At 48.0% G+C, this 12015-nt stretch overlaps 1 protein-coding gene across 6 annotated transcripts in view; it reads left to right on the top strand.

Moving 5' to 3' along the window:
• The window catches only part of AHCYL2 (adenosylhomocysteinase like 2), a 160024-nt gene that overhangs the window by 111526 nt on the left and 36483 nt on the right, over positions 1–12015 (top strand). For all 6 annotated transcript variants that reach the window (XM_019487654.2, XM_019487652.2, XM_019487655.2 and 3 more), the window contains exon 2: positions 6080–6188. In XM_019487654.2, the coding sequence (XP_019343199.2) occupies positions 6080–6188 (109 nt within the window). The remainder of the gene's footprint in view (positions 1–6079; positions 6189–12015) is intronic.

Genomic DNA, 12015 nt, shown 5'->3' on the forward strand with positions numbered 1-12015 from the left:
GGGGAGTGAACACAGTGGACATTGTATCTTGTCTGGGCTGCACTAACCTATCCTTGTAGTAGCATCTTTGGCAGAGGAGAGCTGACACCTTGAAGGTGGCTTCCCCTTGGAGGTCAGATCACCTTGAATGGGATGCTGTAGTGAAGGGTGAACACCTGTCCAACGCGCTGTGGGTAGGCCCTCCTACGAGAGTCTACTGTAGCTTCCCAATGGGAAGATCTCAACTACACACCTATTTTATGGAGATGGGGGATTTCTCCGTAGCTTGCTCCTTTGGCCTGTTGGCTAAGGGCAAGCAAGACTCGGGGGCATCTGAACCTGAAGACCTCCGGGCTTGGGCCTGCACATAGGATGCCTGCCATGGATTTGGGGGTATCTGAAGCCCCCAGCTGAAGAGTCTGGGAGTGAAGCCGGTGGTAGCACCACATAGATTTAAACGACCAAGTTCTGCTTAGTTGATGGAATTTGGAATGGATTTGGCTAATTTGGTCCGAAACGCCTTTTTTTTATATATAAATTGCATATCTGTCTTTTCGGCTAAGATCAAATGTAGCATTTTTCGCATCAAGGTGGGGGGGGGGGGTGCCAGGGCTGGCTCTGGCCCTCCTGGTGCCAGCCTGGTATTGCAGTACCTCCAGTCCCGCTGCCAGTTCTGTATGGAGGGAACATCCACCCGTTCATTTGGTTTTTTAAGGGCCACATTTAAAAAAGAAGGTTCCCATTAGCGTGTTTGTCCAATGGGGGCCAGATGTTTTATGGGCATGCTTAGCTTGGGCTGCCTTCAGTCAACTTCATAGTTGGTTTCTGTGACTGAGCACGTATTGCTTCTAGCAGCAGTTTGGTACTAGACAGTGTATGTAATGCAGGGGACTTTATTCATAGATTCATAGATGTTAGGGTCGGAAGGGACCTCAATAGATCATCAAGTCCGACCCCCTGCATAAGCAGGAAAGAGTGCTGGGTCTAGATGACCCCAGCTAGATACTCGTCTAACCTCCTCTTGAAGACCCCCAGCGTAGGGGAGAGCACCACCTCCCTTGGGAGCCCGTTCCAGACCTTGGCCACTCAAACTGTGAAGAAGTTCTTCCTAATGTCCAATCTGAATCTGCTCTCTACTAGCTTGTGGCCATTGTTTCTTGTAACCCCCAGGGGCGCCTTGGTGAATAAATCCTCACCAATTCCCTTCTGTGCCCCTGTGATGAACTTATAGGCAGCCACAAGGTCGCCTCTCAACCTTCTCTTGCGGAGGCTGAAAAGGTCCAATTTCTCTAGTCTCTCCTCGTAGGGCTTGGTCTGCAGGCCCTTGACCATACGAGTTGCCCTTCTCTGTACCCTCTCCAGGTTATCCGCATCCTTCTTGAAGTGCGGCGCCCAGAATTGCACGCAGTACTCCAACTGCGGTCTGACCAACGCCCTATAGAGGGGAAGTATCACCTCCCTGGACCTATTCGTCATGCATCTGCTGATGCACGATAAAGTGCCATTGGTTTTTCTGATGGCTTCGTCACACTGCCGGCTCATGTTCATCTTGGAGTCCACTAGGACTCCAACATCCCTTTCCACCTCTGTGCCACCCAGCAGGTCATTCCCTAGGCTGTAGGTGTGCTGGACATTTTTCCTCCCTAGGTGCAGCACTTTGCATTTCTCCTTGTTGAACTGCATCCTGTTGTTTTCTGCCCCCTTGTCCAACCTGTCCAGGTCTGCCTGCAGCTGTTCCCTGCCCTCCGGCGTGTCCACTTCTCCCCATAGCTTTGTGTCATCTGCAAACTCGGACAGAGTACATTTGACTCCCTCGTCCAAGTCGCTGATGAAGACATTAAAGAGTATCAGTCCAAGGACCGAACCCTGCGGGACCCCACTGCCCACACCCTTCCAGGTCGAGACCGACCCATCTACCACGACTCTTTGGGTGCGACCCTCTAGCCAATTTGCCACCCACTGGACTGTGCAGTCATCCACATCACAGCCTCTTAACTTGTTCACCAGTATGGGGTGGGATACCGTATCGAAGGCCTTCCTGAAGTACAAGTATACGACATCCACCCCTCCTCCTGTGTCCAGGCGTTTCGTAACCTGGTCATAGAAAGAGACTAGATTGGTCAGGCACGATCTGCCCGCCACAAACCCGTGCTGGTTTCCCCTCAGCATAATTTGTCCTGCCGGGCTCTCACAAATGTGAGCCTTGATAATTTTTTCAAAGACTTTGCCAAGGATGGAGGTGAGACTGACCGGCCTATAGTTGCCCGGGTCCTCCTTCCTCCCCTTTTTGAAAATGGGGACCACGTTAGCCCTTTTCCAGTCTTCTGGGATTTGGCCCGTGCGCCACGAGCATTCGAATATTCCCGCCAGTGGCTCTGCAATGACGTCGGCCAGTGCCTTCAGCACCCTGGGATGGAGCCCATCCGGGCCTGCCGACTTAAAGGCATCCAGTTCTTCCAAGTGACTCTGCACCATCTCAGGGTCTACGCATGGCAGTCTGGCGCCTTGCTGCTGCCTCTCTACAACCCCAGTGAGAGACTTGTCGTGCCCCTCGCTTAGGAACACTGAGGCAAAGAACTCGTTGAGGAGTTCAGCCTTGTCCCCCCTGTCTGTCACCAATTGTTTCTGCCCATTTAGCAGGGGTCCTATTCCTCCCTGGGCCTTCCTTTTACTCCCTATATATCTAAAAAACAATTTCTTGTTGTCCTTTACTTGGGTTGCCATCCTCAGCTCCATGGTAGCCTTGGCCCGCCTAACTGCCTCCCTACAAGCACGAGCAGAGGAGGTATATTCATCTTTAGTGATCTCACCCTGTTTCCACTTTTGATGTGCTCCCCTTTTGGCCCTTAGGCTGCCCTGGATTTCTCTGGTCAGCCATGGAAGCCTCCTGGCCCCTTTCCCTCTTTTGCCTCGCTTGGGGATCATCTTGCTTTGTGCCCGAAGGATCGTTTCCTTTAGGCACAGCCACCCTTCTTGGGCTCCCATCCCTTCAAAACTCCTACTCTGCAGTGCTTCCTTGACTAATCGCCTGAGTGCAATGAGATCAGCTTTCCTAAAGTCTAGCACTTTCACCCTACTAGTTACCTTACCCACTCGCCGTCTTATGTTGAATTCTATTATAAGGTGATCACTGTCCCCCAGATAGTTACCGATCTGGAGGTCCCCTATCATGTCATCTCCCGTTGCCAATACCAGATCCAGTATGGCATTCCCCCTAGTGGGACCATGCACCTCCTGTGTCAGGTGGAGGTCCTGTACACAGGTTAGAAACCTGCGTACAGGTATGCAAATATAAGATGATAGGCTTTTTTCCCCCATGCTGATTGCGGGGGGTATCTTATCTTATATTCAAGTAAATAAAGCACTTAACATACCCTAAGAGAGTTGATACTTGCTGGTAATGGTTTTGCTTTGTAGATATAAATGCTAAATCTTTAACAGCAGACAAGGTTCTTTGGGTAAATCTGATATCTTTCATTAGACCAACTCAAATATTATTCTTTGAGTTGGTCTAATAAAAGATATCAGGTTTCCCCTAAGAACCTTGTCTGCTTGTGTCCTTAGACCAACACGGCTACAACCTGTACCCTGTAAACCTGTATCGGAGCAAGCAAGCTATTCACATAAAGTCAGGGGAGTTTTGCCAATATATACCAGTATACATCTGGACCACTATCCTTAAATAACAAGTGAGGAATCGCCTCCAACTTCTCCAAGAGAGATCTAACACCTTTGCGCAACTCTGAAATGCTCCGACAGCAGTGCTAAAAGTTGTCCAACAAAAGTGTTAGCTACTGAGGGAGAATTTATCTGTGATTAACAGGCTCAGCCCTCAAAAAGTTTGCCTAGCTGTGGCATTATACCGCCTGGAGGGGAGAAGTGAAAACTCCTAGCTTCTATTCCTGGTTTTGCCTCTGCCTTGGTGTGTAACCGTGGACAAGTGAGAGAAACACTCAGCTTTAGTTTCAGCATCTGCTAAAAAGTGAATGTCTACTTCATGTGGCAGCTAAATGTTTGTAAAGTGCCCTGCAAGCACTGGGTGAAGGACTGCTCTAGAAATATTATAAGGAGGAAAATGAGATGTTGATAGGATTTGTGGCTTTTTTTCCCTAATGAGCTGAATTTTTATTTGATAGAGAAATCATTGTGGACAGTTGCATGGGATGCAGAAATAGGACCGTGGTGGCACTGGGAGGGGCCAGCTGAGGGCTATGGAGCTTTTATGGTAAAGGTCACAAGAAAAAATCCACTCCCATTTGGTAATGGCAGAGCAATTGTAAGACAGCTGTTTGTCTTGTGCTAGCGGTGGTTTTGGTAGTCTTCCTAGGAGGCAAATATGCATGTCGTAAAGCCAGTATTTTGCCGTCTCTGGGTCCGTTTCAGAATGGCTGAAGGGTGAAAAAAACCCTACAGCAGCAAACCTCAACCGGGGTGCCATGACATGCCAGGGTGCCTTGAGATCCTTTCAAAGAGATTTTGGACAGAAATCCATAGTTGTGGTCTTTTTGAGTTCTCTGCACCAGAAAAATTTCAAATTTTCAAATTTTTCTGTAGTAAAAAAAAAAAAGAGTGAAAACTCTGGCCTTTTCTAAGGGGTGCCTTAAGTCTTTCTGGGGGGTGCCTTAAGGCTGTCTGGAGGGGTGCTTTAAATCTAAAAAAGGTTGAGAACCGCTGCCTCGGAGATACAGATTCCCTTTCTGGTGGCAGTACATCCAGGGAAGGGTTGGCACATGGGCAGGAGGGAAGTAATGAGCCTACTGTATAATTAGAGAGGGAGAATGCACTTTGGAAAGTGTCTGGAAAAACGACACTCTTGCTCTGCCGTTCTGTCCTCTGTACACTTCAGAATAGATCTCCTGACTTTACCAACAAGGTTGTATTTCTGTTCGCCTACCAGAGGCAACATGGCTGTAAAGTGTGTGAGCCAGAGTCTTACCATCCTTGTGCACCGCAGCAAACCTATCTGTCGAACTCCAGTCCGCTGCGTGCAGGCGGATCCAAGACGATGGCTCCGTGCTTAGTGTGCATGCCCACGTTTTAGCAGAGGTGTCACGCTTGCTTGGCCCTGGCTTGGAGAATCTCTTGATTACTAACGGTGATACTGAAATTGGGAAAACCAGGTTTGATTCTGTTTCAAATGGAGCACCAAGGTCTTGTCGTCCTGTTACTTGTAAACTGAGCACATCTCCTGGAAATACTTGTAAGAGGGTCCTCCCATTGCAGGGCTGTTTGTGAGAGTAGGAATGTTAGTCCCGGTGCCCTGACCAAATTGCACCTGAGGTGCGATGTTACCAGCCTAAATTTCCTACCACGTTTCACTTTTGTGCGTTATCCTTCACTTTTATGACCCGTACCATAGAGTTTGCTCTATAGAGTTAAGCAACTGTTATGTGCCACCCAAGAGGCACCTGTACTTCAGTACAACGTGAAGCGACTCCATCTTTCCTTCCCATGTCTTTTTGGCAACCAGTGCTATGGGCCAGCTTTCCAGCCAGTCAAAATGTGGTGTTCCTGCATGTGTTTTACCCCACAATTATAATAGCCATGTCTTTTATGGCTGATCTTAACTAACCCATTTTATGGAGTACAGTTGGCAAGTGATTTGAAATCCTACGACTTGTTTTATTTCTGAGTCTGGTCTTTACACAACAGAGCAACCCATGGTTCTCCATCTCTGTCTTTGTGTATGTGGTCAGTAAAATAGTGTGCTCCTCAATTCTGTACCAGCTTCTGAGGGCCTCCAAATAGTTCCCATTTGGACTGATAAACAGCACTGTCTCGAGTTTAAAAAACAAAAAAAAGACATTGGGGGGTTATTGTGCGAGGGGTATCTGGATTCTCCTGGCTTGCATGTTCATATTGGTAAAAATGGCTGGCCGGAGGATTTGAGAAGCGGGTTTGTATCGTGCGTGCTAAGCTAGAACATGGAGCTAAACTAAGCAGCCAACCTAAAATCCCTCTGAGAAAATTATAGAAACTGATACTCAGCCTTATGTGAAGGAAACCCTTGTTCTCGGATATAATCATGGGGGCTGTTTGGGGTTGTCTGCACTGGGTTTAATCTCATGCCAGATTAATTAGGGATTTGTTCTCTTAACAGATCCAGTTTGCTGACCAGAAGCAAGAATTCAACAAGCGCCCAACAAAGATTAGTCGCCGTTCACTGTCCCGGTCCATCTCTCAGTCCTCTACAGACAGCTACAGCTCAGGTGGGTTCCTCTGCTGCCTTGTGTCTGCTCCCCTCGCACCACCCTCGGGACATTTTCAAACTGAAAGTCCTCCTTTGCCTGTGTATCTGCTGGACTGTCGGCCACCACAGCAGCTTATTCAGGAGTTGAGCGATCTCCCGTTTCCCCTTCATAGCTCCATGGTCTTTCACAGAGGGGGAGGAAAGAGAATATGGATGTGTTTTCCTGTCTCCCTGTAAGGCAGATGTAGCAATACATTTCTTACGTAGAGTCCAGCTTAACACTCAGATTTAGGTTTCTGTGACTGTTCATGTTTTTGCCCCAGTCCTCCATCTCCCCTTTCTCTTTAGGACTTCCTTTGAAGTGCACCCTTGGCCCCCCTAGCATCTCTGCTTGCATTTCATCTTGTCCCCCACACAGCTGCTCCGAGGGTGTGTCAGCGTTACTCCCACACCAGGGACAAAGGCATCTCGTGCCCATGAGACTGAGGCTGAGCATTACCCTGTGTCTTGTGCTCCTATAGGAGGGAGTCGAGAACAAGACAGCTACAACTCTCCTGGGTCTGCAAAATGGAGCCTAATGAGCATCTGACGTGCTGGTGTCCAGCTCCTGCTTCAACTGTCTCATGCACAAACCCCCCTACAAGTCTGAGAGCTTTTCTGCTTCATTTATAAAACAGCTGCGAGCCAACTCAACCTGCCTAAGCTCATTTTTGACAGTTGCCTGCTTCTCCAATCCTGTACAAACCCTCCAGGATAGGGCCTCTTGACTTAAAGCCCGTAGATTTCAAGCTCTGCCCTTCATGCAACAGGCTAATTCCATTAAAAGACAAATGTAACAGAGTCCTTGTCATGCACTGGAGAGGTCCTCGAGGCATCCGCTGTTCTCTTTGATGACACATCTCATCATTGACACAACCAAAGCTGGGCTCTGTTTTGGTTCTTCGCCTTTCAAAGCCAGCAGTGACTCGGCAGACCTCTTAAACAGATGCATGGTCATTTACAATGATAAGTGTTGCTGAGTTCTGTCATAGAGCTGGTAGAGGACTCCTGGAGACGTTTGCCACAGGGGACAGCACCAGGAGCCCAACCACGTTATCTTCTGCCCAAACACATTATTTTAAGCTGAAATCTGAACCTGAGCTTTTTACCAAATATTTGTCTGCTACAGTGATATCAAGCCACCTGTGTGTCTTTCTGGTTGTTTTTATCTTGACCTAAAGGAGCAAGGATGACACCAAGCTGGGATGAGTAGTAGACAGACTGAAAGCCAGGGCTAGGATTTAGAGACCTATACAAACTGGAAGACTGGACCAAAAGAAATTTCATGAAGCTCAATCAGGACAAGTGCAAAGTCTGGCACTTAGGACAGAACCAGCCCATGCACCAAGAGGCTCGGGACCAGCTGGCTAAGCAGCAGCTCTGCAGAAAAAGAAAGCTAGCAGCATCCTGGGCTGCGTTAGTAGGAACGCTGCCAGCAGATTGAGGGAAATTATTTTTCCTCTCTGTTTGGAATTGGTGAGGCCACAGCTAGAGTACAGTTTCCAGTTTTGGGCCTCCCACTACAGAAAAGATGTGGACAAGTTGGAGAGAGTCCAGTGGAGGGCAATGAAAATGGCTAGAGGGCTGAGGCACATGACTTGTGAGGAGAGGCTGAGGGAACTGGGTTTATTTAATCTAGAGAAGACAGGTGGGATTTGATAACAGGTTTCAACTGCCTGAAGGGTCGTTCCAAAGAGGATGGAGCTGGACTGTTCCCAGTGGTGGCAGATGACAGAGCAAGGAGCAATGGGCTCAAGTTGCAGCCAGGAAAGTTGAGGTTAGATATGAGGTCCTAGTTTCTCACTAGGAGGGTGGTGAAGCACTGGAACAGGCTCCCCAGAGAGGTGGTAGAGTCTCCATCCTTGGAGGTTATGAAGACCCGGCTAGACAAAGCCTTGGCTGGGATGATGTAGTTGGGGCTGGTCCTGCTTTGAGCAAGGGGTTGGACGAGGTGTGACCTCCTGAGGTCCCTTCAACCCTCATTCTTTATGATTCTAGGATCAGCAAGCTCCAAGCCCTGATATAACTCCTCACATATCCTTCCGCAGTGTGGTTGCCTTTGACAGCAAAGGCCTGGTGTCAGCGATCCAGGAGTTCCCTTCCAGCCATGTGTGTTTATGGAACAAGGTTGCAACAAGAGCACATACTACATCCATGCCTAACATGGTCCCAGTTTTACTTGAATTGTTCAGTTAGCCTATTAGTATCTTTTCTGGAACTTCCCTCAGCACCATGAGAGGCAGCTACATGCTTTGGATATATCATGTTCTATTAGCCTAATGGGACCAAGCATTTTAAGCCATCTTTAGCTCTTTGGAGCTGTGTCCACCTCACCAAAAGGCCAAGCCATTTGGTTGCAGACAATGAGTGAATCATACAATGTGTGTGCACCTGCTGTCAGAGGGCTGGTGAGGCTACCTAAACAGCAAGGTGTCTGTACTGGGACAGCATGCTCAGCCTGCTTTGGAAACACTCTGTTGTATTGATCGATGAAGGGAAGGTTTTCCTAGTTGTTATTTTGGTCTTGGATCAAGGATGACACCTCAATCAAATATTGGCAAGGCAACAGCACAGAGCAACCCACTAACCTGCATTAAACATTATTCCCTTGCTATAGCAGCCAAGTCTCAGTGCCTCAGTCACTGACTATCGCAGCAGGAGTGCCTCATTTCCTCTTTCCAGTGAAGAGTCTGATTGCCAATCGCTGACAAGGGGGTCTGCACTTGAAGAAGAAAGTCACTTACCCTGTGGTTATTGGGGTACTTCAAGTAGATGATATAGATCCCACAACCTGGGCTCTGGCCTCACTTCTTGAAGTCTTTGGCAGCATGGGGCATGCATTGTCAAGATGATGGTTACCCGGCCCTTTATGCCTGCATGGAAGAGCATGAAGTGGCGGTGAGCACGAGCACCGTCCTGATGGATAATATTATTGAAAGCAGTCCTCTCCCCTGTGTATGCAGTACGTGCGTGCCTACAGTGGCATCCCTGCTGACACCACCCCCAAGAGGAGTCACGTCATGTACGATGGCAGTCATTCTTCCTTTTGTCACTTCCTTCCACATCCAGCTTAGCCCCTCCCTTTGTGCTGCCCCTTATTCTTGGAACGGCTTCTTATATCACATCATGCGTTTGTCCTTCCTCCCTCTCTGTGAAACCACTAATGCTGATTTTCCCCTCCATCAGTGGCATATACCTGAACTACTGTCTCAGCTTCTGTGAACGACAGGGCAAAGCTTTAGCAGTAGAGGCTCTGTTTCAGGCTTTTGTAAAGCAATACACATGCTAACTGTGCTCCTTGGATAACAGTGCAGGATTTGCCTGGCAGTTTTGGGGGAGCCTGGTTACACACGGGCTTGATCATTAATGACTCCAAGCTGGCTTGTTCTAACCCTTGGCCTCTTTCTATTATTGCAGAAGAGAGGCCCCAACAGCCAAGTACGGGCTATTCCCTGCCCCACTCGGCCCAGACAAAAGCCAAGGGAACTCTCCCTGCCCCCAAAGAAGCAATGAAGATATGGCTAGCTTATCCAGGTGTAGTAGGGTGTTCACTCAGGCCTTTGTGCTGGGATGCTGTGTTCCTTCACGGGATAACCAACCTTGCTTTGCCATTGCACTGTGTGAAAACTCACCCTGTGGCTGGGAGGGTCATCTGTCTCTCCCACAGTGGCCATGTTTCCACACAAAGGGCACTTAGGGGATCCGGAGGAATGATGCATGCTGTGCCCTCCCCAGAGAACGATCAGCCCGACCCCAGTTATCACCATGCAAGCTACACAGACGGGTGTTTCTCAGTGATGCGGCTTAACTGCACCTCACGTGGTAACACAAGCTTCGAGTTGGCACTAATGTTCAGCACTTGTCTAATACGGGTCTGTGACCTTCCATAAACATGCACTGTGTTCACAGCATTCTTGCAGATCTAATCAAGTGGTATTTTGTAGCTGACTGTCATATTTGAAGGACTAATAGACTAATATTAGTCTAATTAGTCTCACTAATTATTCCTGGTTGCTCCAGCTGCTTAGCTGAAAGAGCTCCTAATGACTTTTTCTTTCTGAGAACTCTCTTGCAACTCTTACATTTAGTCTTCCCAACTAGAGCGCTAGCAGTTTAGAATAGTTTTAGGTTCATTAAGTACATTTTAGTGCGAATGAAAGGTGCTGGGTTGACAGTTATGGGGACCGAAGCCTCTGTCCCCAAGACGTGTGCAGTGCACGTTGTGATAGATCCCATCAGCACCCCACAGCCTTGACCTGGAGAGAGCAACTGCTGTAGCCAAATGGTTAGTTGACAACTTGATAGGTACAGTCTATCCTGACTCCTCCAAACAGTGCCGGTAAGGACATTTTGAACACCTACCTACTCCTCTAAATGTTGTGCCAAGCTCCCTCTGGCTCATTTCGCAGAGACCACCAAAGAGTTTTGGGCTATTCCCATCATTACACTATTGCTAAGTAATATGGGCCTAAGCACCAACACGCAGGGCTGAGTTTGAACCTCCAGCTTACATAAGCAAAAAAGCTTCTGATTCCTTTCCTTAGGCTGTAAGCCATCCAGCTCTTTGGGATTTCTTAACCAGTCATTGTCTACTTGCTTTCTTTGAAGTGACACCACGTCTCTTGTGGCCTCATTGATAGTTTCCGTATCAGTAAAGAGAGGGTTTTTCAAAGGACCCCAGGTGGTCCAACAGCTAGCTGCTTTAGAAAGTCTGCACATGACACTGTGCTAGAGGACACTTTCCTGTAATACCGTGTTAAAGTCTATCCATATGCCAAAACATCGTTAAAGAGAAGGTAGGGTCAGGTATGACGTGAGAGACCTTCCTTCCAGACTCTTCTGCTCTCTTCTGCTATCTCTGGCAGAAGTAATTTAACCGTGAGAATCCTAAAAAAAAAAAAAAATAATAACTTCTGCGGGGGGGGTGTCACCAGACTGCAAATAGCAGGTACTCAACAACAAAATTCCCTGGGGAATAAAACTACCCAATATCCTCTAAAGCAGTGGTTTTCAACCTGTGGTCCATGGACCCCTGGAGGTCCATAGACGATATTCTAAGGGGTCTCTGAAAGATGAGTATGATCAACCAAAAGTATGTGAATACCCACAGTTACAATTCAAATGGGTCCACACCTCCATTCAAATTTTTTGGGGGGTCTGCAAATGAAAAAAGGTTGAAAACCACTCTCTAAGGTCTTCTTGTCTCCTAGATGGCAACTTGGGCGGCAGCAACCATGAGATGATTGAGTTGAGGATCATGAGGAAAGGAAGGATGGAGAACAGCAGAGTAAGGACCCTGGACTTCAGAAAAGCAGCCTTGGCTGGGATGATGTAGCTGGGGCTGGTCCTGCTTGGAGCAGGGGTTGGACTAGATGTGACCTCCTGAGGTCCCTTCATACCCTTGTTTTCTATGATTCTCGTGTCCTGATTTCTACATGCTGCTGCTTTCCTATCAGAAGGCTCACTACAGCTTTCAGAAACAAAGCATAAATCCCTCCAACTCAGTGTCAAGTTTACCAATGCCCATCCCTCCTACCTCATTTTTGCAAAATCAAATTCCTGTTTTTCATTGGGGAGGGGGGAGGCATCCAGATAGTTTTGCCCCATGCAATGCTTTGTGTTGCAGCTGTTTTTTATCCTTGTGTGCCTTGCAAGCTAGATGTGCTGAAAGGCTCACAGTGTTGTTTTATAGCCTGTCTGTCCAGTTAGCTAGCCCTGCAACTGAGAGACACCCAGCTGCCTGCAATGGTGTGGTTGGCATTTGCTGCAGTGGCAAGACAGCACAGTCAGTGGTTTGCATCTAGGAG

The sequence above is a fragment of the Alligator mississippiensis genome, chromosome 4 (assembly GCF_030867095.1).
Source record: "Alligator mississippiensis isolate rAllMis1 chromosome 4, rAllMis1, whole genome shotgun sequence".
NCBI classification, from domain to species: domain Eukaryota; kingdom Metazoa; phylum Chordata; order Crocodylia; family Alligatoridae; genus Alligator; species Alligator mississippiensis.